The sequence below is a fragment of the Olea europaea genome, unplaced genomic scaffold (assembly GCF_002742605.1).
Source record: "Olea europaea var. sylvestris unplaced genomic scaffold, O_europaea_v1 scaffold574, whole genome shotgun sequence".
NCBI lineage: Eukaryota > Viridiplantae > Streptophyta > Magnoliopsida > Lamiales > Oleaceae > Olea > Olea europaea.
In genome coordinates, this window is record NW_019264080.1 from 7,242 (window position 1) to 34,582 (window position 27,341).

General features: G+C 37.4%; 2 protein-coding genes across 2 annotated transcripts; both read left to right on the top strand.

Annotated features, from left to right (window-relative positions):
- Positions 1 to 10,012: 10,012 nt before the first annotated feature.
- On the top strand, positions 10,013 to 10,652 carry LOC111389296. Its single transcript, XM_023014217.1, has 3 exons — positions 10,013 to 10,128; positions 10,266 to 10,419; positions 10,515 to 10,652. Exons 1-3 carry the CDS (start codon positions 10,013 to 10,015, stop codon positions 10,650 to 10,652), a joined length of 408 nt encoding a protein of 135 aa, XP_022869985.1.
- An 11,104-nt stretch (positions 10,653 to 21,756) lies between these two features.
- Positions 21,757 to 27,249, top strand: LOC111389281 (heat stress transcription factor A-5-like). The gene is made up of 2 exons (XM_023014194.1): positions 21,757 to 22,075; positions 25,795 to 27,249. Exons 1-2 carry the CDS (start codon positions 21,839 to 21,841, stop codon positions 26,944 to 26,946), a joined length of 1,389 nt encoding a protein of 462 aa, XP_022869962.1. The 5' UTR covers positions 21,757 to 21,838; the 3' UTR covers positions 26,947 to 27,249.
- Positions 27,250 to 27,341: the final 92 nt, after the last annotated feature.

Consider the following 27,341-nt stretch of genomic DNA (forward strand, 5'->3'; position numbering starts at 1 on the left):
TATATGCCATACACATACTTTGAATGTTAATCGTGATAAATTTGCACCACGTGCATACCCGTGCATTTTCCTTGGGTATTCGTCTCTATAACATAGCAATCAAGAAAATTTTTGCTTCTCTTGATGTTCGTTTTGTTAATACTATTTTTCTTTATGTTGATCCTACAGTATATTAACTCATAAACACCAATATTTTTGTTCCATCAACCCAAATCCTATCTTCTCTAAAATTCATTCCGAAGAGCACATTCATTATCAAACCTCCGATAGTCCCTCAGATATTCATATTCCCACTAATAGTCATTCCACTGAACTCATTGACCACAACCCTCCATCTGGCCCTCTCAACCACATAGCCAGATCATTCATCCTTCCTACCTCCAAGACTATATCTGCTCAAACCTCCCAGAATCTTCAAGTTCCAATCTCGTTCCACAGACTTTCCTAGGTACGGTTTATTCTTTACCTAATTTCTCTCTTGTCATTTTTTTAGTCCTAATTATTTTGCTTTTCTCACCTTCGTTTCCAAAAATGTTCATGATCGTCACCTTTATTTTCAAGCTGTCATTCTTCCTTAATGGCGTGCTGCTATAGCCGATGAAATTGAAGCCTTAGAAGCAAACAACACTTGACTAGTATTTCTTAATATAATTCATGTCAATTTCCCTTTAGAAAATAGTAAAGACTTATTTTGAAGATAAGGAAAGTGACTTAATCATGTTTCGAAGCAAAAAAATGTTGAAATGTGGGTCACGGATAATGTACAGTCACCAGCAACGAGTTGATGATCAACAAGAAAATAGCCATCAGATGAAGCATGATGATGCAGGGTAGAAATGTCATTGAAGACCATTCTATTACATAAATTTTTTTTTTGTTAATTTTTTTCTTTTCAGTCAATTAATTCAATTTGTGTAAATATTCTAGATCCTTCTCACTCCCTGTATATATACGTGTGTTGCTGAGCAATTGCATATACAAGAGAAAGCATTTTCAGTAAAATTATTCTTCCAGCATATATCTGGTTTTTGTTATTCTCCCTTTTGCAAAAGGGAGCAATTCATTCCTTTATTTTCTTATATGGTATCAGAGCCAAGATATGGCTAAAAGTCAGAGCACCACCATGGAAGCAACAAATCCGAATACAAGCACTGGGTACAACGGCAACACCAACCCAATGTCAAACATTCATCACAATTCAAATCTAAATGATCCTACCCATTCTTGCAGTCCCTACTATATTGGGAGAAATGAAAATTTAGGGGCAATATTAGTCACTTATGTGCTTGACAACACCAACTATTATGCTCGGGCAAGGTCTATCAAAAGGGCGCTTCGAATTAAAAACAAACTCGGCTTCATCAATGGAAGCCTTCGTGAGCCACCAGATTCCAATAATTCTCTGATGTAACATTAGCTACGTTGCAACGATATAGTAATTGCTTGGCTACAAAACACTATGTCCGTTGATATTAAATCCCGTAAACTTTATGCTGACACCGCTCGCCAACTCTGGCTGGACCTGGAGCATCAGTTAGGACAGCAAAATGCCCCAAGGATTTATGAAGTAAAAGAGTCCATTGCTACCCTAATGCAGAACGAAGACATTGTAAGTGTGTATTTCTCAAAATATAAGACACTGTTTGATGAATTGATGAACTATGAGTCCATTCCCAATTGTACTTGTGAAGGTTTTAAATTTGTCGTTGAGAACCAATAAAGGGATTGGGTAATGAAGTTTTTAATGGGGCTGAATGATTTATATAAGGAAATCAAGGCCCAAATCCTACTGATCAAGCCTTTTCCTACTTTGAACGAGGTGTACTCTATAGTCCAACAAGAGGAGAAAAGAAGACAAATCTCAACTGATACTTCTGTACCTGATTATATGATTTTTACAACCAAAGGAAACTTTCCTAATGCCACAAGGTTGAGTGGGATGGGACAGAGAAAATTCTACCACACTTTTTGCAAGGTGCCTGGACATTCACTAGAGAGATGCACCAAGGCCAATCCCAACAAATCCACTTGCAGCTACTGCCACATGACAGGACACTCTGTGGACAAATGCTATAAGATTCATGGATACTTCCCGGACACAGGTTATATGGAAGAGCACAGGTCTGTTCTAATCTTGTTTCCCTACAGGGAAAAGGAGATAACAACAATGATAATCAAGTGACATTCACTCAAGAGCAGCATGCTCAATTCTGGCTTTACAACACTCACAAAACAGCAAATGCCTCCCTAACACACCCCCTGTAGACACACAAGCTTCCAAACTCCCTAGTATCTCGTCTTGTTTATCAGCCTATGACATCAAACCTAGTATTGTTAAGGACCCTAACACACAATAGAGAATCGACACAGGAGCAACAGAGCACATGGTCTGCTACACTTCACTTTCCAGCAACATTCAAGCTAAAGTGTCTTATTCAGTCTCCCTTCCAAATGGTGATCTATAATGTCACACACATAGGAACTATAAAAGTCACAGAAAATATCATTTTAAATAATGTGCTTTGTGTTCCATCCTTTTCATTCAACTTAATATCAACTAGAAAGTTGACACAAACTTCTAAATGCTGTCTAATATTCCTACCTGAAAAATATTTTTTGCAGGACCTTTTGACTTGGAAAACGATTAGGATGGGTGAAATGAGGCAAGGATTATATCATCTGTAGCAATCTCAAGTTTCTCCTTCAACTTTAACAGCAGCCCTTACTCTTATCCCAAATAGAACTTCTATGTCAGCATCTATTCTCAGCAATAACAAGGACTTTGATCTCTGGCACTATAGGCTTGGACATCCATCTCAATCTAGATTAGATTTGTTAAATATCAATTACATCTCTAAGCTCACCAAGGAACCTTGTTTTGTGTGTCCTATGGCTAAGATGCATAGATTGCCATTTCCTGTCAGTCATCATAAAACTACAAGAACCTTTGATCTCATACATTGTGTCCTCTGAGGTCCTGGCACTGTAACTTGCCATGATGGATTCAAATATTTCCTATCTATAGTTGATGATTTCAGCAAGTGTACATGGGTCTATATGTTAAAAGCTAAATCAGATGCTCTTGCAACATTGTAAGTTTTTTGTACTTTAATAAACACTCAATTCCAGTCACAAGTATAGGTGATTAGAACACACAATGGGAGAGAATTTGAAATGAAAGAATACTACCATAAAAGGGGAATTATACACCAAAAAACGTGCATCGAAACACCACAACAAAATGCAATAGTAGAAAGGAAACACCAGCATATTCTTAATGTTGCAAGAGCCCTAAAAATCCAAAGTGCTATCTCCATGAAGTACTGGAGTGATTGCATTCTCATTGCAGTATATTTGATAAACAGAACACCTTCGTCTTTGCTTGAAACAAAACTCCTTTTGAAATGCTATTCAAATGCAAGCCAAACTACTCACATCTTAAAGTCTTTGGATGCCTTATTTTTGCTTCAACCTTGGCCAATCATAGAACTAAGTTTGAGCCAAGAGCCAGGAGGTATGTGTTTTTAGGATATCCTTTTGGGATAAAAGGGTACAAGCTCCTTAATCTTGAATCCAAAAGACCATTTATCTCAAGAGATGTAGTGTTTTATGAAGACAAATTCCCTTACAAAGACTGCAGTGCATCTGAAAATGCTAACATAAGATCATCGCAACCTATTCTTGATAACATTAAAACAGAAAACCATATTCATTTCCCCCCTACAAACAGCACTGATGAAGTAATAACAGGAAGGACTGAGACTGAAAACTCCTCCTCACTTTATGAGGCAAACAGCTACCCTGTAAGGTTGTCCGTCTCACCAGATTTTTAAGAAGTTGAACAAGAATTACCTGAAGACATGATGACCAAAATCTACCAACACGTAGGTCCTCAAGAATCAAGAAAACTCCCACTTACCTTGAGGATTATATCTGTCAACACGCCTCATTTCATCTGATAAGTGTGTTTTTGCACACTTATTTAGGTCACAAATATGACTTAATTACGAATAAAATGATTGAATTGTAACTTAATTTCGTTACATTTGTGAATTATAGGTAACATCGATGAAAATGGTGAAATATTAGAGAAAAGACGCGAAAAATGACTAAAATGACACAAAGTGAAAGTTCGAGGACCAAGGTGCAATTACCCAAAAGTTGACCCGATGAACAAATCAAGAAATTGAGTTGTCAAATAGAAATTGATGACATTTTGAGATGATGAAATGTGAAGAATGAAGAAAAGATGCAAAGAAGTGGAAGATTCAAGTAGAGGGACCAATTTGCAGGAAATGAAAGTTGAATTCTACAATGCGGTCGCATGGTAGAAATGTCATGCGACCGCATGAAGTGATGCAGGAAATTCAATTGGAAATAGATAATAACCATGCGGTCGCATGGTATGTTTCCGTCGCGATTTTTTTCTTTCCTTATACGATTGAAACACCTTTGGTAACCTAATTTTCCACGGGATATAAATATCAAAAACATTCCAGAGATGCCAAGAACGTAATTGGAGGCCGAAAAATACTTCTTGGAGAGGATTTGAGCGCAAGAACAAAGATTGGCACGAAGAACTTCAAGATTTATTCAAGATTTCATAACCCGGTGATGTCTTTTATTCAAAATATGATGTATTTTGTTATTTTAATCATGCTAGGCTAAATTTTTATTATGCTAGGAGATCGATGAACCATGTGATTTGAATTTTAATATTCTCGTTTTGCAATTTGATGTTAAGACACAATTGTTATTGTTTTGAATGATTTATATGTAATTAATGTTTCCACAATTAAGGGCTTGTAATTGTGTGAATTTAAGTGATTTATTCTTGCACTCGAGAGAATTGGAATAGATTTGACATAATATAAATCATCGTAGGGTCCGATAGTGGATAGAAATATACTGCTATGCCCTACGTGAATCTTTAAATGTTCATAAAACCGCTTGCATTTTTACATATGCTCTTGTCATAGAAATATAGACTAGTGGTATGTAAAAATAGGTTTGATACATCTCGAGAAAGAGTATTGGATAGACTTAGGAACATTGATTCGTCAAAATTGAAATGTGTTGCCATATTGTAAAACTAGGGTTTAAAGTGATAATTGCATGGAAATTCGTGATCCTAGCGTATTTCATTCCTAATAATTATAACAACGTGCGTTCTCAACTTTTAGATTTCATTCTAGAATTTTAAATTATTGTTTTGTATATTAATTTCAATTTAATCATAAAAAAATTGCATAATTGAGGTTCAATTAGGTCTACATTCACTTTGGTAATTTAGTTTCGATTAAGGCTAAGGTAGGTAAAATTTGAACTAATCAATCTCCGTGGGACGATATTCGTACTCATTTAATCCACTTTATTACTTGTTAACGAACCGTACATTTGCGATAATTTTAAATCAAAAGAAAATAATTTCGTGAACAAGTTTTTGGCACCGTCGTCGGGGATTGAGTTTAGTTTAATTTTATTTTTCGAGACACTAATTCGAACTCAATTCTTATTTTGCTAGTATAATTTTGTTTTTGTTTTTATTTTTATTTTAGGTTATTATCCTTTATTTGTGTTTTAGTTATTTAAATTGTTTGAATCTCAGTGCTCGTACTGGTTTTAATTCTCAGATTTACATGTCACGATTGCCTGGAGGAGAATTGATTCCAGCTGATCCTGAAATTGAGAGCACCTTTCATCGACGACAAAGAGATCACCGCGAAGCACAAGTACAAATGGCCAACGAATTAAACAATCCTATCATTCAAGCTAACGAAGGAGAGGCAATGGATGAAGGAAATGAAATTCTGGGGGACTTCTTGACTCCTCAAGTTATTCAAAGCAATCCAGCATTGTATATCCACCATTTGGGCAGCCCAATTTTCAATTGAAGACCAATGTAATACAGCTGTTTGAAAATGGACACCAATTCTATGGCAAAGCCGAGGAGAATCCACACACACACGTATCTCAATTTCTAGATATATGTCAACATTTCAGATACCAAGGGATTTCGGATGCCGTTATTAGGTTAAGGCTTTTTCCATATATGCTACGAGACAGAGCACTTGAATGGTTGGATTCACTCCCAGTTACGAGTATCACTACATGGAACGAGCTGGCACACAAATTCTACACAAAGTTTTTCTCCCTAGCCAAGATAGCAAAGCTGAGGCATGACATATCAGTATTCAATCAAGGAGAAACTGAATCATTCTACGAAGCCTGGTACAGATTCAAAAACATGCTCCGGAAGTGCCCTCAGCATGAGTTCGATAAAAAGACCCAAATCCGATTCTTCTACACAGGATTACTTCCATACCATAAGAGCATGGTGGATTCAACATCAGATGGCTCAATATTCACACGAACAGTTGATGGGGCATTGGAATTTTTTGAGCGAATGGCTACCACATTAGCCATATGGTCTTCTAAGAGGACGATCCCAAAGAAAACTCCAGGTGTCTATGAGGTGGATGCTTATTCAGCAATATCTACAAAAATTGACTCTCTGTATCACAAGGTGGAAAGCATATCCCAAGAATCACAAGCTAAAAAGAGCAATTGTGAGGAATGTAGAGCCGAGTACAAAACATCAGATTGCTGAATACTCATGCAAGGAATTGAGCAAGCAGACTATGCACTGTGGGGACAATGCCAGCAACACAATCAATATGGAGAGACTTTCAATCCCAGCTGGAAGAAGCATCTCAACTTCTCTTGGAGCAACCAGAATCAAAATAAGCCACAGGGGTAATTTCAACAACAAGAGAAGAGGCCTTAATTGGAAGATATGATAGGAAAATTCATGGAGAAAGTTGAAGCAACACTTCAAAATCATTATGTAGCCATCAAAAATTTGGAAACTCAGATGGGGCAGCTAGCCATCGCATTGACTGGCAGAACGCCAGGTAACTTACCAAGTAATACAGAAATCAATCTTAAAGAGCAAGCCAAGGCCATTACAACTTGAAGTGGAGTACAATTGCCTGAAATCCATGTCAAGAGACCGGGTGTGTTTAGAGAAACATCTTCCCCCGCTGAAGAAGAGACTGTTGTAAAGGAATCCAGTTCAAAGGAAAATTCAGAAGAGTCACAGGGTAAGGCCAAAGTCACAGTCAACCCCTATGAGCCCCCGATTCCCTTTCCACAGTGCTTGAAGAAGCAAAAAGTGGAACAATAATACAAAAAATTTCTAGAAGTCTTCAAAAAGCTCCATATCAACATCCCACTCGTCGATGCACTGTTTCAGATGCCTAGCTACGCGAAATTTTTGAAGGATATCATATCAAATAAACGCAAGCTGGAAGACCATGAGATAGTTATGCTTACGAAGGAATGTAGTGCCAGAATCTAGAATAAGCTCCCAACAAAACCAAAAGACCCAGGGAGTTTTACTGTTCTTTGCAAAATCGGTGAAGTATATTTTGATAAAGCATTATGTGACATCGGTGCAAGTATTAATTTAATGCCTCTATCTGTTTTCAAAAAACTCGGCTTGGGAGAAGTTAAAGCAACCACTATGACAGGTCACTGACACATCCCAGAGGAATGATTGAAGATGTGCTTATCAAGGTTGAGAAGTTCATATTCCAAGCGAATTTTCTCATCTTGGACATGGAAGAAGACAAGGACGTCCCATTGATACTTGGCAGACCATTTCTGACAACAGGAAGAGCGTTAATTGATGTTCAAAGGGGTAGTTGATTTTAAGATTGGGAGAGGAGCAGATATCGTTCAATGTATTCAAGGCAATGAAATTATCAGCAGAATCTGACAGCTGTCATCAAGTTGACATTATTGACAAGGCAGTACAAGAAACGTTCTTACTTCACGGCCCATCTGATGCCTATGAAGCATGTATTGCACAACCCCAACCAGTCCAGTCAGAGTCTCTTGAAGTTGAAACATGTGCAATATTTTTGAAGACCAACCCGCCATATACCCGAAAGAGGCACTTTGAGGAACCGGGGACGGGAAATACAAAGCCACTGCCTTCCATTCAGCAGCCACCAGTTTTGGAACTCAAGCAATTACCGCCACATCTCAAATATGCATATTTGGGGGAGTCAGATACACTTCCAGTAATCATTTCGAATACAGTCAGTGAGGTGGAGGAAGAAAAATTGCTCAGGGTACTCAGAAAAAACAAGACGGCGATTGGGTGGACAATAGCTGACATTAAAGGAATCAGCCCTTCTCTGTGCATGCATAAAATTCTAATGGATGAAAACTGCAAGCCAAGTACAGAGGGTCAGAGAAGATTAAATCCGAACATGAAGAAAGTGGTCAGGGCAGAGATACTAAAATTACTGGATGCAGGAATTATCTACCCAATTTCAGATAGTGCATGGATTAGCCCAGTTCAAGTGGTACCGAAAAAAGGGAGAATCACAGTGGTGAAAAATGAGAAGAATGAATTAATTCCCACCAGAACAGTTACGGGATGAAGAGTTTGCATCGACTATCGCAAACTCAATGCAGCCACACGAAAGGATCATTTCCCCCTCCCATTCATTGATCAAATGTTAGAAAGATTGGCTGGACATTCACACTACTGTTTCCTTGATGGATACTCGGGCTATAATCAGATACGTGTCGCACCAGAAGATCAGGAGAAGACCACTTTCACCTGTCCCTATGGTACTTTTGCTTATCGTAGGATGCCTTTTGGTCTTTGTAATGCTCCAGCCACATTTCAGAGATGTATGATGGCGATATTCTCCGATATGATTGAAAGGTTTATTGAAGTTTTCATGGACGACTTCTCAGTGTTTGGATCTTCATTCGATGAATGTCTAGAGCACCTGAATTTGGTCTTATAGAGATGTAAGGAGACTAACCTGGTTTTAAATTGGGAGAAATTTCACTTTATGGTGCAAGAATGCATTGTACTCGGGCATCGAATCTCAGCAAAAGGAATTGAGGTGGACAGGGCAAAAATTTACATTATTGAGAAGTTACCACCGAGTTTCTTGGGACATGCAGGGTTCTACAGGAGATTTGTAAAAGATTTCTCGAAGGTCATTAAACCGTTATGCAATCTGCTAATGAAAGATGTAACCTTTGAGTTTAATGAAAAATGCCCCAAAGCATTCAATACTTTAAAGGAGAAGCTTACGACAGCACCGATAATTTTGGCACCAGACTAGGAACTCCCTTTTGAATTGATGTGTGATGCAAGTGATCACGCCGAGTTGCAGTATTAGGACAACGGAGGAACAAAATCTTTCACGTAATTTACTATGCAAGTAGGACTCTAAATGAAGCGTAAATCAATTATGCCACCACTGAAAAGGAGCTATTGGCTGTAGTATATGCATTCGACAAATTCAGGTCATACCTTGTCGAGTCTAAAGTCATCGTCTACACAAATCATGCATTGAAGTATCTACTCATAAAGAAGGATGCAAAGTTGAGGTTGATTCGTTGGGTGCTATTGCTGTAAGAATTTAATATCGAGATACGAGACAAGAAGGGCAGTGAGAATGTAGTAGCGGATCACCTATCCCGATTAGAGCCTGGGGAGACAGAAGAATTAGTGGACATCAATGAAATCTTCCCAGATGAGCAGATGTTGTGAGTAGATGAAGCACCTTGGTATGTAGATATTGTCAATTACTTGGCCAGTTCCATCCCACCACCGGACTACTTGAGTCACCAAAGGAAAAAGTTCTTCGCCGAATTGAAGTATTATTTTTGGGAGGACCCAATTCTCTATAGGCGAGGGGCTGATCAGATAGTAAAGAGATGCATACCTGAAGAAGAAGTACATGAGATTCTCAAGCACTGTCATTCATCTGCATATGCAAGGCACTTTGGGGCTTCAAAAACAGCTGCAAAGATTCTACAATCAGGATTCTACTGGCCTACACTGTTTAGAGACACATTTGAGTTTGTCAAGAGGTGTGACCGATGTCAACGCACTGGGAAGATCTCGAGGAAGAATGAAATGCCACTGGATAACATTTTGGAAGTGGAGATATTTGATGTTTGGGGAATTGACTTCATGGGACCGTTCCCCCCTTCGTTCTCAAATCAGTATATCTTGGTAGCAGTGGATTACGGATCAAAATGGGTGGAGGCAGTTGCACTGCCAACAAATGACTCAAAGGCAGTAATTGGGTTCTTGAAAAAAAACATTTTCACCCGGCTATAATCAACGACGGGGGCAAGCACTTCTGTAATCGCTAATTTGAGCAGTTGTTAAATAAATATGGCGTTAAACACCACGTTGCTACTCCATATCATCCACAAACCAGCGGGCAAGTTGAGGTATCTAATCAGCAGCTGAAGAGAATACTCGAGGTCACTGTGAACTCATCTAGTAAGGATTGGTCTAAAAAGCTGGACGATGCATTATGGGCTTACGGAACAGCATTCAAGACCCCGATAGGCATGTCTCCATACCACCTAGTCTTTGGGAAAGCGTGCCATCTGCCACTAGAAATGGAGCACTGAGCATATTGGGCTATGAAACAGTTGAATATGCATATTGGGCTATGAAACAGTTGAATATGGACTTGAGCGCCGCCGGTGAAAAGCGCCTACTGCAACTTAATGAGTTAGATGAGTTTAGAATGGAAGCTTACGAAAATTCAAAACTTTACAAAGAACGAACCAAGAAGTGGCACGACATGCATATTTAGAGGCGAGAGTTCGAAGTGGGGCAGAAAGTGCTATTGTATAACTCGAGACTCAAGCTTTTCCCAGGAAAACTAATATCAAGGTGGTCGGGTCCTTATACTGTCACGAAAGTCCTACCATATGGGGTTATACAAGTGAGCCATGAGACTAAGGGTACCTTCACTATTAATGGGCAAAGACTAAAACACTACTGAGGCGGTGACTTCTCCAACCAAAAGTTCACCGTTCAACTCGAGATGCCAGAATGAAACAGATGTAGAAAAGTCGAGCTATCGACTATAAACTAGCACTGGGTGAGAGGCAACCTATTGTATCATTTTTATTTAATTTATTATGCTATTTGCATTAGATTAGGAATTAATTTACTGTTCACACGAGTCCCTAAGCATCACGCACGAGTTCGGGTTGATTGGAGTAGTTTGGGTGAGTGGGTGTGAAATTCACGCATTTCGAGGTAAATTTTGTTTTCTAAATTTCACATGTCAATGTATGACTTTGAATACAAAAATTTGGTTTTGGGTACCGAGTTTACGACCCATACACATCCCAGAATGTTTGGAAGTATGCTTTTGAATAATTGGGAACGTTGAGAGCCGGGTCAATTCATCAATTGAAAATCGAAATTTTAATCAAAAGTCGGGTTTTTGGGGATATAAAACGTGTTTTTATTTTATTTTATTTTATTCCTGTTATTATTATTTTTTCCTTCCAAAAAAAAGTATTTTTACTCATGCGGTCGCACTGTGCGACTACACAAACAGAGGCCGTGAATTAAGTAGCCAAAGCCACTTGAACCATGCGACCGCAGAGCTTAAAGCCATGCGGCCGCATGGCAAAAATCAGGCGTGGGTTCATTACCCACTCAATTTTCTTCCCAATTTCTCTCACGTCCAAAATCATCTTAGGGGACGATTTCTACACTCGATTGAGTTCAAGTCACATACACTACACACGAATCTCGTTATTGAAGTGCATTATCATCTAAAGGAGATCATTTTTTTTAACTAAATTCAACCCCTACAAATACAAGGTAATTGTTCTTCCATCCCTCTCGATTCCATTTTAGGGTTAGTCGCATTTGAAATTTCAATTTTGGGAAGTTGAGGGAGATTGGGCTAGTTCATGTATGGGTGGATTTGATGTGATTGTGTTATGAGAACTATGGAATGATTCTAAAACTCAATTCTTTACATTGGTCATACCTTCACATTATGCATGCTATATGTTTGATGAAATGCCACAGTGACTATTCTATGTTTTATGGTGCTTCTTGCATTGCTTGTGATTGGTGAATGAATTAAAATACATATTGTGATGCATTCCTACGTACATTAACCTGAAAGGCACTTATCTCATAGTAATAGATGCTAGATTGTTGAATGTGTGTCATCTTGGGCATGACTTAAACTCCAATTGTTGGAATTCTAGAGATCCCATACAATGGCATGCTACATGTTTGATCCATTGTCAATGTGTGAGTTATGCATTTTAGTAAATTTACGTGTTGGATATACAAACTGGGGTAATGTGATGAATTACCCTAACACATGAATTGGAAATTCCTAGAACCAAACTTGACTATACAAAGGCACATAATTAGGTCACCGCACACGGCACCCTTCGTCCCCTATTTTGCATCTTCATTTAACACATCAAACAATGTCCAATTGGTTTGAAATTCGAGTATGTGCTACACTTCAATGAATACTTTGATATGCCTGGAGATTGTCTGGGAAAATTTTGATAATTCTCAATGATGTCAAGGGCCGAAAGTGTGCACTCGATCATGGTTCCAAATTCTGAAATGTTGCTTAGTTATGCCGAGTTTTTCTCCAACTTTCATATTGGCAAAATACTTGAATTCAATTAAACATCATATCTTGTCTAGTGCACACAATGTTACTACACATGCATTTAGGAAAGTTTGGGGGATTTGTGTAATGCATAGTTTATTTTTCTCATTTCTTGTCTATTCTTTTCACATCGAACTTAATGAGTGTAATCTTACAAACTTTGCAGGATGCCTCCTAAAAGAACTTTGCACGAGAAAGAAAAAGCAAGTTCCTCCACCGGGACAGCCCGTACTCGAGAACTCGCGGGAGAAGTTCAGTGATTCTTAACTGCAACTACCGCGGCACGATATGAAAACATCGTACGCCATTGGACTTTACATGCTGAAGACCCGTTAAGCTTGATGACTTCCCGGGTTTTGAGCTGGTTAATTTAATTCAGCTCTGTGGGTGGCAAAAGTTAGTGGAGAGACCGCATCCACTCAATGAGACTTTATGCCGAGAGTTCTTCACCAATTTCAACAGTGACATTGACATGCCAGGCTCCGAGCATTTCCATCAGACTTGGGTGCGGGGGAAATGGATTATGTTCTCTCCCGAGGTCATTCATGATTACTACCAGCTTACCATGAAGAATGTGGTCCCTGTCCCAATTGACTTTCACTGGAATGAAGTGGCTGAGGTTTTAATGGGGCGGGAGAATGCATGGCTCCTCGATACTACCGAGTGGCATCAGATTGAGCTTACCCCTTCCATGGCCATTCTATGGCTCTTTATGTGCCACAATGTTGAGCCCATATCACACAGGACTACATTTCCAGATCAGACAGCAGGATTCATTTACCACTTGGCTCGAGGTAACAAGATTGATCTCGCTACTCTTATATACAATCAACTACACTCATTGGGAACTTGGAGAGATCGACGCTCCACTTTGATATTCTCGAGCCTCATTAGTGGCATATGTCGGGCTACGGGTGTTGCCCTCTTACCTGAGGAGTTACCTAAAAAACCCAGCTCCATGATCAAACGAACTACATTTAACACTCAGACAAGGGCTTGGGTTAAGCACAGAGAAGAGCAGGAAAATGAACGACGTAGATAGCAGGCAAAACAAGGCCAAATCCCTGAAGATCAGGAACACTCACGGGCTCCAACACCACAAGCTGACATGGATAATCAGTTGCTGAGACAGATCTTCTTCACCACATGGGCATTAGCCGAGACCTTCATAGTTTCTTTCAAGATTTTGGCAACATGAGAACTGAATTGAGAAGTTTACAAAGAAACAATCACCTTGCGTTGAACTACATCAGAGATGCTAGGGATCATGCTATAGTCATGCAACGAGAAGTTGATACTATGAATGGTCGGCTGAACATGTATGTTGGTCGGGTGGACGGTATCCAAATGAGGGTCAATGAAACTTGGGAGACCATGAGAGCTATCCAGGCCGAGTAGACACAGCAGTCTACCTTGATGCGGGAATTGAATGAGATGATGTGGCAGCTCCTTGGACGACACCCTCCTTCGCCGGATGATGGTACAGCAGGACCCAGTTTCCCACGACCTCATCCATTTTGATTCAAGGGAAATACTATTTACCACATTTTAGATTTTCATTTTTATGTTGTCCGTAAAATTTTGTCTTTAATCTTCTGTTAATATTATATTGAGGACAATATAGTACCAAAGTTTGGAGAGGTGACATAATTTTAACTAAGTATCTGTGTCATCTATGTTCATTGATGTGTTTAACTAAGTATCTGTGTTCATCGATATGTGACATAATTTTAACTAAGTATCTGTGTTATCTGTATTCATCGGCATGTGTGCATGAAAAAAAATATTTTGCATTTTATTCATTTTTGCTTTAATTTTTTTCATGCATGCTTGTGTGTGCTTGATAACCTTGCTAGCTATGATGTTATAACTAGACTAGTTTAAACTGCAAAATCTTTAGATCTGATGCAACTAGGCTAGCTGACACTTGTTGATGCAAAACTTGAAATTATCTGTGTACACTATTCATGCTTGACATATTAGATAAATGACTAGATTTTGAGCATAAAATAGAAAAAGAATGATAACCTTCTATTGAATTAAACCGTAAACTGCCTTAAGATAGTTTGGTGATGGTTAAGCTATTGTAAGAGAGCATTGAGATAAGTGGAGGCTCCGTGCATAAATTTTATTGTGTGGATTGTCTAGACCAGTCAGGTGAAAATTAGGTGAAAATCTTAAATTAAGGGTTAGTTTTGGAAACTAAATGTCTAGAACAATAAGGGCATAAAATAAATTTGTGAGAACAATACACTTCTTTTCATGCCTTTATGACTCGAGCAAGTAAGCCTGTAAAGATATTTCAAAATCTAGTGCCCTAAAGTCAACTGGCTTGGGAGTCACGGGCCTAAAGCTCGCTAAAAGGGTCATATAGAAAGTAAGAGGGAAAGAGGTTAATTGAAAGTCATCTGATCGAGCCTTTATAATTCGAGTGAATAAGCCTGCAAGGGTTTAAAACCTAGTGCCCTAAAGCCAACTGGTTTGGGAGTCACCGGCCTAAAACTCGTTACATGGGTTATTAGAAAGCAAATGAGAAGATGAAACTGAAAAAAAAAAAAAAGAGAAGCTTAATAATAAAATCAGAAAAATTAGAGAAAAGAGAGACGATAACATGAAGAATAATCCTTGGACATTTGGTTAAAGAAATTATACCTTTGAGGTGAGGCAAGTAACCTAATTTAATCTTGAGTATCGAAGCGATCAAATTTAGGAGAGCCGTCACTTGTTGAAATGTAAACTTGTGATAGTGAGATTAATCCAAACTACGAGAGGGTGAGAACTACATCTATGTGAATTCCTAGTTTCGAAACACAACCCTGGGATAATTGAGTGAAAAAAAAATAAGTTTGGGGGGTTGTGTATCTCTCGAGCGAGTAAGGATAGAATTGACCACTCGGGGTCGGGACTCAAATCCATCATGAACCGAATATGTTGGCATGAACTCACACACACACGTCAAGTACGCATTTAATAGGCGAAGGTTGATGTCATTTTTGCACTGATATATCTTTATCAAATCAAACACTTAGTCCAATCCCGAGCCGTAGCAGGCTATTAAACCATGTTTGTTCAGAATTTAGTCACTATCTTGTTTGAGGACAAACAATAGTTCAAGTTTGGGGGGTTTGATAAGTGTGTTTTTGCACACTTATTTAGGTCACAAACATGACTTAATTACGAATAAAATGATTAAATTGTGACTTAATTTCATTACATTTGTGAATTATAAGTAACATCGATGAACATGGTGAAATACATAAGAAAAGACGCGAAAAAAGACTAAAATGACACAAAGTGAAAGTTCAAGGACCAAGGTGCAATTACCTAAAAGTTGACCCGATGCACAAATCAAGAAATTGAGTTGCCAAATACAAATTGATGACATTTTGGGATGATAGAATGTGAAGAATGAAGAAAAGATGCAAAGAAGTGGAAGATTCAAGTAAATGGACCAATTTGCAGGAAATGAAAGTCGAATTCTACCATGCGGTCTCATGGTAGAAATGTCGTGCGGCAGCACAAAGTGATGCAGGGAATTCAATTGGAAATAGAGAATAACCATGCGGCCGCACGGATTAAAACCATGCGGTCGCATGGTACGTTTCCGACGCGATTTTTTTATTTTCTTATACGATTGAAACACCTTTGGTAACCTAATTTTCCACGGGATATAAATATCACAAACATTCCAGAGACGCCGAGAACATAATTGGAGGCCAAAAAACACTTCTTGGAGAAGATTTGAGCGCAAGAACAAAGATTGACACGAAGAACTTCAGGATTTCATAACCCGGTGATGTCTTTTATTCAAAATATGATGTATTCTGTTATTTTAATCATGCTAGGTTAGATTTTTATTATGCTAGGAGATCGATGAACCATGTGGTTTAAATTTTAATATTCTCGTTTTGCAATTTGATGTTAAGACACAATTTTTATTGTTTTGAATGATTTATATGCAATTAATGTTTCCGCAATTAAGGGCTCGTAATTGTGTGAATTTTAGTGATTTATTCTTGCATTCGAGAGAATTGGAATAGATTTGACATAATATAAATCATCGTAGGGTCCATGCCCTACGTGAATCTTTAAATGTTCATAAAATCGTATGCATTTTTACATATGCTCTTGTCATAGAAATATAAACTGGTGGTATGTAGAAATAGGTTTGATACATCTCAAGAGAGAGTATTGGATAGACTTAATAACATTGATTCGTCAAAATTGAAATGTATTGTCATATTGTGAAACTAGGGTTTAAAGTGATAATTGCATGGGAATTCATGATCCTAGCGTATTTCATTCCTAATAATTATAACAACGTGCATTCTCAACTTTTAGATTTCATTCTAGAGTTTTAAATTATTGTTTTGCATATTAATTTCAATTTAATCATAAAAAAATTGCATAATTGATGTTCAATTAGGTCTACATTCACTTTGGTAATTTAGTTTTGGTTAAGGCTACGGTAGGTAAAATTTGAACTAATCAATCTCCGTGGGACGATATTCGGACTCATTTAATTCACTTTATTACTTGTTAATGAACCGTACACTTACGGTAGTTTTAAATCGAAAGAAAATAATTTCGTGAACATCATCCATCACAAAAGTTGGACAAGGACAAAGGTTCTCACATTCCAGGTAACCCTTTTCCTCTCAATGCTACTATATCAAATCATAGATTGTCAAATAATCACAAAGCATTAGTAACTTCCATAACTACACACATTGAGCCTAACACATATTAAGAAGCAGTAACCTCACCTGACTAGTGTAAAGCCATGAATGATGAAATTGCAGCTCTTGAGATGAATAACACATGGATTTTCACATAATTACCTCCTAACAAGAAATCTATTGGGTGTAAGTGGGTGTCTAAGGTGAAGTATAGGGCAAACGGTACTATTGAAAGGTACAAAGCCAGGCTTGTGGCAAAAGGATATACACAACAGGAGGGATTGGACTACCATAAGATGTTTTCACCTGTAACAAAGATGGTAACCGTTAGGACATTACTTGCTGTTACAGCTGTAAAAGGATGGCATTTACATCAATTTGATGTAAATAATGCATTCCTACATGGGGATCTGGATGAAGAAGTGTACATGGAGATGCCTCCTGGCCATCCTGCTGCGAAGCACTCAAAGGTATGCAGGCTATTAAAGAGCATGTATGGGCTAAAACAAACATCTCGACTATGGTACTCCAAGCTCTCAACCTTCATCATTGAACAATGTTTCACTCAATCTAAGGCTGATTATAGCCTATTTACAAGGTCCACTAAGAGTTCTTTTACTGCTATCCTCGTGTATGTAGATGACATAATAGCGGCCAGTAATTGTATTGACGGCATTAACTGTCTCAAGGACTTGCTTTATAGGATATTCAAGATCAAAGATTTGGTCGCACTGAAATATTTTTTGGGAATAGAGGTAGCAAGGTCTAATAAAGGTATTCATATTTGCCAACGAAATTATGCTTTAGACATACTGACAGAATCGGGAATGATAGGATGTGTGCCAACAAAGATACCTTTAGATCAAAATGTGAAGATTTCTAAGCTGGCTGGAGAACCTCTTCCTGATCCAAGTATGTATAGAAGACTTGTTGGGAGGTTATTGTATTTAACTATAACCATACCAGACTTCTCATACTCAGTACAACTACTAAGTCAATTCATGAGCTCTCCTCGGACTTCCCATCTCAATGCTGCTAATAAAGTATTAAGGTACATAAAAGGAGGCCCAGGATAAGGATATTGTTCCCTGTTAATTCAGATCTGCGGCTTAATGCCTATAGTGATTCAGACTGGGAAGCTTGTCCAGATTCACGAAGAAGTGTAATAGGATATTGTGTGATGCTTGGAAGATCCTTAATATCTTGGAAATCAAAGAAGCAAAGCACAGTATCCAGATCTTCAGCAGAAGCAGTGTATAGAGCAATGGCAAATGTCTGCAGTGAGCTCACCTGGCTTTGGTACTTATTTCAAGACTTGAAAATCAATCATCCACAGGCTGCTGTCTTGTTCTGTGATAACAAATCTACTCTCCACATAGTAGCCAACCCAATTTTCCATGAAAGAACTAAACACATTGAATTAGATTGCCATTTGATATGGGACAAAATTCGGGAAGGAAGTATAATTACTAAATATCTTAGTAGCAGTTCTCAGGTTGCTGACATTTTAACAAAGTCACTAAACTCTTCTCAATTTTATCAGCACGTGAACAAGATGGGAGTTGTTGACATCTACTCTCCATCTTGCGAGGGTATGTTGAAATGTGGGTCACAGATAATGTACAGTCAGCAACAACGAGTTGATAATCAACAAGAAAATAGCCATCAGATGAAGCATGATGATGCAGGGTAAAAATGTCATTGAAGACCATTCTGTCACATGACATTTTTTTTTGTTAAATTCTGTTGTATAGCATTTTTCTTTCAGTCAATTAATTCAATTTGTGTAAATATTCTAGATCCTTCTCACTCCCTGTATATATACGTGTGTTGCTAAGCAATTGCAGATACAAGAGAAAGCATTTTCAGTAAAATTATTCTTTCAGCATATATCTGGTTTTTGTTATTCTCCCTTTTGCAAAAGGAGCAATTCATTCCTTTATTTTCTTATAAAAAAACTTTTAATCTTCGCTGAACATGTTCTAAAATTGGGGGTTCTGAAGCATGTTGTGGCTAGTGAGTTGCTAAAGGATTTGTTCTATCCTTTTACTTTTCCAGGTTTCTTCTACTCGTAGTAGGCATTTTGGTGAAAATGGTATAGAAATATGTTTAGGGGATGTGAGTTAATAATGATCGAGATTAAATGCAATAGCAAAAACTGGTATTCATGGAATTCAGTACGCAAGAGGTTTTTGCATTGTCCAATTCAGATTTAGTCCGTGGTAAATATGAAGTTTTGTATAATTTCTGTCCTTTCCTAATATCACTTTTGAGATGACACGAAAGCAATTCTTCAGAATTGGATGGTTCAGGAAGCCTTAATTAAATTATCATTTACAGTGCTGCAATAAAAACTTGAATTGGATTAAATAATGGATTCCCATACCCATATGATTATTCTTGCTTTCTTAATTACACTTTATCATGTAATTTTTATCCTCATCCATCCCCTATCAAGAAGGTGCTTCTTGATTTAGTTTTCGAATATGTCCTTTTTATTTCAATAGTTTAATTGTTGCTAACTTCCTTTCTTTTGCCTTTTGATCAGTGTGTGAGTAGTCCTCTTAGAGCTGTGTACATGGCAGCAAAGAAACATTATTTTGGGGTGGGAGGAGGATGAAGGAGTTTTATCTCTATGGTTGATAAAGATGGCGAGCTTCGTCTTGTTACATATCTAGTCTGCACTACGATAAAGGAGAGTGGATAATTTTACTATTTTAGCATTTTTATACTACGTTTCATTATCGAGGCAGATAGAAACTTGTCTTCTGATCAGTGTTGATGCACTAAATCATGCTTCCAATTGATTCTGAATTCTGTCATATGAACTTTTTGTTTCAGTTACTTTTTGTTTTTCCTCATTTCCCTTTTCGGTTACTTTAAACTTAAGTCGTGGGCATTTTCACCTTTTCTCTGGTTGCTGAGGTTGCTGATGGTTCCTCTAATGTTCGAGAGGTGTGGAAGCAATCTCAAGTGAGGTGTGGAAGCAATCTCAAGTGATTTTCTCTCAACATCAAAGAGGGATATTGAGATATATTTCTCAAATGTCGATCGATGTGACAATCAAGTCTGTAGGAAAGAAGCATCTCAAGGATGACTTTGAAATGAGAGTTTCAAAGTAGTATTGAAGGACAGAGAGACTAGCGTCATTAACTCATTATACGAGTGTACATGCTTATTTATCGCGATGAGGAATGGAATATGTTGAAGTTTATAATTCTCGGAAGCACATAACTTGCTTGCTAATCCATGTAGGATCATAATATGCTACAAAAAGTGGAGATTTGTTTAGTGTATATTTAGTACGCAATACTGAATATGATTGAATGTTGTAATGCATTTTAATAGCGATCAAATTGTCTTTTTAATTTTTTTTATATGAGGTTAAAATTGACTTTTTACCGAATTTGATTGGAGCTTTCAGTTTTAATTAAGGGTGCTTTTGATTTTTAATATTTTTATTTTTCAGGGAATTCGCTCTCTCTTTCTCTATCTTATTTATCCACTCTCTTTCATCTACCCACTTAAGGCTGGGCAAATCTCCCGAACCGAACCGAACTGAATCGAACCCGACGGTTCTTGTCAAATTAAATACCCGAATGGGTATCTGAATTGAGAATCGACGGGTACGATTCGGTTCTCGGTTCTAGACCAAGAACCGAAGAACCGAATCTTTCTAATTTTTTTTTATATTGAGTAAATCAAATTATTTTAATTTTAGTTTTTTCTAAATAAATTAACAAATTAATAATTTTTAAATCCAAAATTTTGGCTCAATAATTTGTTTCATTTCTAATTTTTTTAATTTTTGGCCTCATTACCCATTTTATTATTTCATTTCTTAGCTCAACAAGATCCAATCCACTAAATAACTCTAAACACCTACACTAAAGTGCATAACGTTGTCTTGACTCTCGCACTCACTCTCGCAGCCTCGTCAACATTTCAAAACCTATACAATCGTCGGCCGATGCTGTGATCTCCGATCAAAATTGCGACCTCCGCCGACTGAAACTTTGATCGTAGCGATCATTTAAATAAGGTAGTCTATTAGTCTATGGCATTCCAAAACTATTGAATGTATCATTAGTTGTATTTATATAATGTTGTTATAAATGTTAAAAAATTTAATTATAGTACAGAACCGAATGGAACCGAACCGAACTGAACCGAACCCGAACGGTTCCATAATTATATTTGGACCCGACGGTTCCATTTATTAGATACCCGAAAATTTTGGTTCGATTCGATTCTAAAGATAACCGAACTGAACCGACCCGACCCGCGCCCACTAATAAAAAATAGACAATTATAATATTTTTTAGGTTAAATGCTAAATTAATCAAACACATTTAATTAATAATTTCTATATAAATAAGTTTTGGTCAATTGAATTGCCTTGTATTTATTTTCTTTCTATGCGAATTCTGTACTTGCAGTCAAATGCACCCTAAATGTTCAACGTTGAAGGCTGAAAAGCTAAATAAGAAAAGATCAAGGACTCAAATAAATAAAATGTCAAAAATGAGGGACAGGTGCGATTTTAACAACCAATACAACTAACCCAACTCCCGACATAAAATCCGTCAACAAAGTCAGACCCGAACCACGAACCAAAGTACCAAAACGCGTTCTCAATCGATCATAGAGTACTGAATGGACGGAGGAGCAGCGGTGGCCACCACCGCGGCCGGAGGCGGAGGTGGACCGGCGCCGTTCCTCTTGAAGACGTATGAGATGGTTGATGACTCGACGACGGACGACATCGTATCGTGGAGCGGGAGCACGAAGAGCTTCGTGGTGTGGAACCCACCGGAATTCGCACGCCTCCTTCTTCCCTCCTACTTCAAACACAATAACTTCTCCAGCTTCATCCGCCAGCTCAACACCTATGTACGTGTGTCTATTGTATCTGTATTTATAGATGCGTTGGCTGTAATGCATGAAACTTTTCAATTTTTCGTTTGAATGAAATTAATTGCTCTATTTGCTATAAACAAGGTTTAATTTGGTCGAATTTTAAGTTTCATTAGAATTTTGTTGAGTGGGGATTGACTAAATTTATTGCCATAAATTTGTTAAATTTGGTTGAGCTGAGATTTACACAGTTGCTATATTTGTGTGATGAATAGGCACCCAATTTATTGAGTAGCAGTTTATGAATTCTTGCAAACATTATGCAGTTTAATGCAACTATATTTTTATAATATACGCATTGAAGAATGCTTAATTTTGTGTTTCCATGTCTGCATTAGTAAGAATTAAAATGGGAACAACACGTCTTTCAGTTTCGTGAAATGAAGGAAAAATGACATTATATGAGTTATTAATTTATATGATAAATAAAATCATAGAAAGAATGCTTTGGAGTTGCAAATTTATTTTGTTAGTTGTAATTGAAACTCAATTGTTAGTTACTGAATTTAAAATATGCTGTATGAATTGTGATTGTCTAAATTCTGTCTCACTTCAAGATGCTTGGTCAATGTTATTATCAAAAACATAAGAAGGAATCAAGATATCATTGTGCCAACCTGTAGGTATTGTGACTGATAATGATCCTGAAGAAAGAAACTAACTTAAAAATTGATCAGCTGAAGATTTTGAGATAAAGGAGCTTGGAAAAATCAATTATTTTTAGGAATTAAAGTAGCACATTTGAAAGAGGGAATCTTTGTATCAGGAGAAAAGAATGTGCTTGATCTTCTCAAAAAGACAGTAATGCTCATATGCAAGCCATTTTATACACCTATTGACCTTGATAATTAACTGAGTGAAACAGATCAGGCTGCAACAGTGGATCGAAATGGGTACTAGATGTCATTGTCAAACTGATTTATCATTCACACATAACACTTGATACAGCCTATGTTGAATGTGTAATTAATTTATGCCCGATCCGAAAGAGACACATCTTCAAACAGTTTTCAGAATCTTTCTCTATATTAAGTTTACCCCCAGAAAAGGGTATATTGTTTATAAAGACCACAGAGCTGGTTAAGAATCCTGTACAGAGTCAGATTTGGCAGGATTGTTCTAGGTATAAGGTCTAGCTATTTTACCTTGCTCTGAAGAAACTCGCAATTTAGAGAAGCAAGAAGTAAACTATTGTGGCAAGATCCAATGCCAAAGCACTACTTAGAGCCTTGGTGCATGGAATATGTTATATGTGAACTATTGTGGCTCAAAATCATTCTCGAAGATCTTAAAATCAAGTGGTGAGAACCAATCAATCTTTTTTGTGATAATAAGTGTACATCAATCTAGCTCATATTTCAGTTCAACATGATAAAAGTAAGCACGTTAAAGTCTATAGACACTTGATAAAAGAGAAGTTAGATAGTGGATCGACATGCACTCCGTATGTTTCAACGAATGGACAACTTGCAGAATTAACTAAAGGACTAGCAAATCTCTCATTTCAAGCAATTACAAGCAAGTTGGAAATGTATAATATCTATTCACCATCTTGAGGGGGAGATTTGAGAAATTCATGGTCTTTTGAATATTTGAAAGTCTTTGTACAACTGTACCTATTCCTTTTATTTATGATCAGGTATATTCCTTGATTTATAGGGACTGACAGAGTAATCAAACAACTGACAAAGTAATCAAACACGCCTAAGTTAGCTTATTCATTTTGTATGTCAAATATCACATTTTCCCTTACACATATGTTTGTCACGTATATACAGTTATTCGAATCATAACTAACAGGAAAATGGAAAAGAGTTTATTTATAAGCTAATCTTGTTTGTAGAATCTTCTGACACCCTAGTAACCATTTACCAGCTAGCACAACCAAATAACTGGAAATTTTTTCCAAAAGTTCTAATAACATTATTAAAGAATTACAAATTTCATAATAGAGTGTAAAATGCGTAAAAAACTTAAAAAATACTGAAAATAAGAAAATTGAATCATAAAGCCATGGAAAAGCTAAGGCCTTGAAAGTCAGATCCAATTGGGCAGAGCCTATTATCACCAGTGTCAGGTTTGAAAGTGCCTGCATATACGCTTCAAGATCAAAAGTTATGCCTTTTCAAAGTTCTTCCACCCCATGATACTTTTAGATTTTTGACCCTCCAAATGTTCCAATGCCTCTTCTTCTAAATCAAAACATGCTATGGAACAATAGAAGGAGGAATTTTCAGGACCAGAGCAATAAAAGCCATTGGTCCCAGCTAATTGCAGTCGGATTGATGCTAAGAAGTTTCTTAAGAAATGATTTGGGTCTCTAAGCAAGAGTTCACACAACTTGAACCCTTTTTCCCTTTTTCCCTTTCTGCCACCCACCAAGGAACACGAAATACTAGATAGGCTATCATTTCTTGCTCAAAGGAATCCATGATGAAACACTAGAAGCTATGAAAGAATGATGGACCACAAGATGAAATGTAGAAAATTAGACAACTGAAACGTATGTGTTACTGCAATGAACAAGTACCATTTCACCTTTACGCAACTTTGATTTCTGACAGCTAATCACCTTTAAATTTTCTGTGAAGGAATTATGGTAAACAGGTAAATCCAGGTGTCTAATTGCCTTATTAATTTCCTGGTTGTGTTTTTTGTATTTACTCGTGTTCAAGCACTGATCCTTTATGTGAAATTCAATTTTTAGTTTCTTGCAAGTAAATATGGAATAAATGGTGAGTCGAGGGGCATAATCAGGTGAAAGATGACCTATATGGTGGGGACATGTCTTGCTTCCGTTTATATAACTGATGCAATCTTAGTAGAACATATTTAGGGATAGACCAAAACTTACATGGTCTATTTTGGTGGTTAAAGGATTCAGTTACTTTTGACCTTTAGTAGATGTAACAGTGAACTGAGTGGAGCAATGGAAAAGGAATTCATGTAGCAGTCAGAAGTATATAGGGAAATAGGCTTTGTTGTTGTTTCCGAATAGGTATTTACGTGAGGAGTTGTATGTGGATTATATTTATTTAGCAAGAAGTGATGACTTTATGTGCTGATTATGTTAATAAATCAGATAATTATAATGTCAATTATATATGGTACCTATTTAGTTTCTACTATATGTAGGCATTGAAAAGTGCAGCCATCTAGGCTTATTTAGCAAATTAAGAGATAAAAAAGGGATGAAGATTGAGCAGGTATTAACCTGGCTGTTATTATACATATGCTAATGAAGATGTCTTGTGGATTGCATATTATCATTTGTTTGAATGGTCTGTGCACATAATATGCTTAATACTTTTGTATGTGCAAGGTTTCAGTGCGATATGTATTGCATCTTTAAATGGTATGGTCTTCTTTGCTTAAACTACTGCTTTCCTCAAGTAAAGATAACAGAGAATTATGAACATAAATATGTTCCCATACCTTCCCCTCTTTATTATTATGTACGTCTTCCAATAATTCTCTATCTACTATTGACATTTTCATAGGCCTCGCCTTTTGGATCATTTTGTATAACTTTTGACCCCAAAAAAAATAATAAATAAATAAAATAAAATAAAATTGAGAGAAAGTGAAATAAATCTGATGCTTGACTGAATGAATTGTATTTTGGGTTCAACTAATTTTCCTTTATTTGTCAAATGCTGGAATTGCATTAATGACCTAGCTGTGTTTATTTGTAGGGATTTAGGAAAATTGATCCGGAAAAATGGGAATTTTCTAATGAAGAATTTGTGAAAGGTCAAAAACATCTTCTAAAGAATATCCATCGCAGAAAGCCTATACACAGCCACAGTCAACCTCAAGGTTCTGTTGATCCGGAAAGAGCAGCATTTGAGGAAGAAATTGAGAAGTTGTCACTTGAAAAGACTAATCTTGAAGGAGATATTTTGGGATTTGAACAACAGCAGTCTGCTGCAAAGCTCGAGTTGGAAAGCCTAAAACAACGTATAAGTAGCATGGAGCTGCGGCAGGAGAAATTGCTGACCTTCCTGGACAAAGCAGTTCAGAATCCCGAGTTTGTTGAACGCCTTGCTCAGAAGCTTGAATCGATGGATCTTTCATCATATAATAAGAAGAGGCGACTCCCTCACGTTGATGACTTCCCCCAGACAATTCAGGAAAATATTTTTGTAGATAATCAAAGCTGCTCTAGGGCCGAGTTTGGGAACATTTTTCAGCAAGACTCTTGCAATAAGCTCAGGCTTGAGTTGTCACCTGCTGTTTCAGACATCAACTTGCTTTCACACAGCACACAAAGCTCCAATGAAGATGGGGAAAGTCCTGAAGGGAGGATGGAAGGATGGTCCAAAGATGTGCGCTCAAGGACTGGGGGTGTTTTATGCGTCCCTGAAGAGTTAGACCTATCAGATTCATCTTTGTCATGTAAAGCAGGACCCGAAAGCCCAAAATTTCATTCCTTGCAGCGATGTTTGAGTGCATACGATGAAGGTGATGGCCTTACCCCCTGCCAACTAAATCTCACTCTAGCATCTTCTTCTTTGGAACCCGACAAAGGTAAAACCTCAGCTAGGATAGCTCCCTCAGGTCAGGAAATCAGTACCGAACCCAGGTTTAATTTTCACCCAGATAATGATCCCTCTTTGTCTTCACCACACAAGGGTCATAAGGAGAAGCAAGTGCCAGCAACAGTCCAGAGTCGGGTGAATGATGTATTCTGGGAACAATTTTTAACTGAAAGACCAGGATGTTCTGATACTGAAGAGTCGAGCTCTGAGTTTAGGTTTAACTCTTACGATGAACAGGAAGAGAAGAAACCTGTCCAGGTAATATCTAGAAAGACACAGGATGTGGAGCATCTCACTCTTGGATAACCATAGTTGCCTCTAGGCCTGCCACTAATTCAAGGCTTCTCCCAGTGGTGTTGTGTGCTTTGCGGGAAAACTAATATAGGCCATATTGTTGTTGTGTGTTTAGCTAAATATTATGACGATAACCTGATCAAAGAAGGTTAGATGTGTAGATTCAATGATCGTGATTGTTCGATGGATTTATAATCCTTTATAATATTGTTATCCAAGTCCTTAAAACGCTAGTCCTATAAACACTAGAATATGATTTACTATTATAGAAAGTGTTAGCTGTGATATAAGATTGCAACGATTCTTCTCTACTAACTGGACTCTCAGTTTATTATAAAAGACTAATGCATTGATAAGTGAGGTTCAAAAGAGGTGCTTCTTCCTGAAAAAAATGCACTAAACTCACT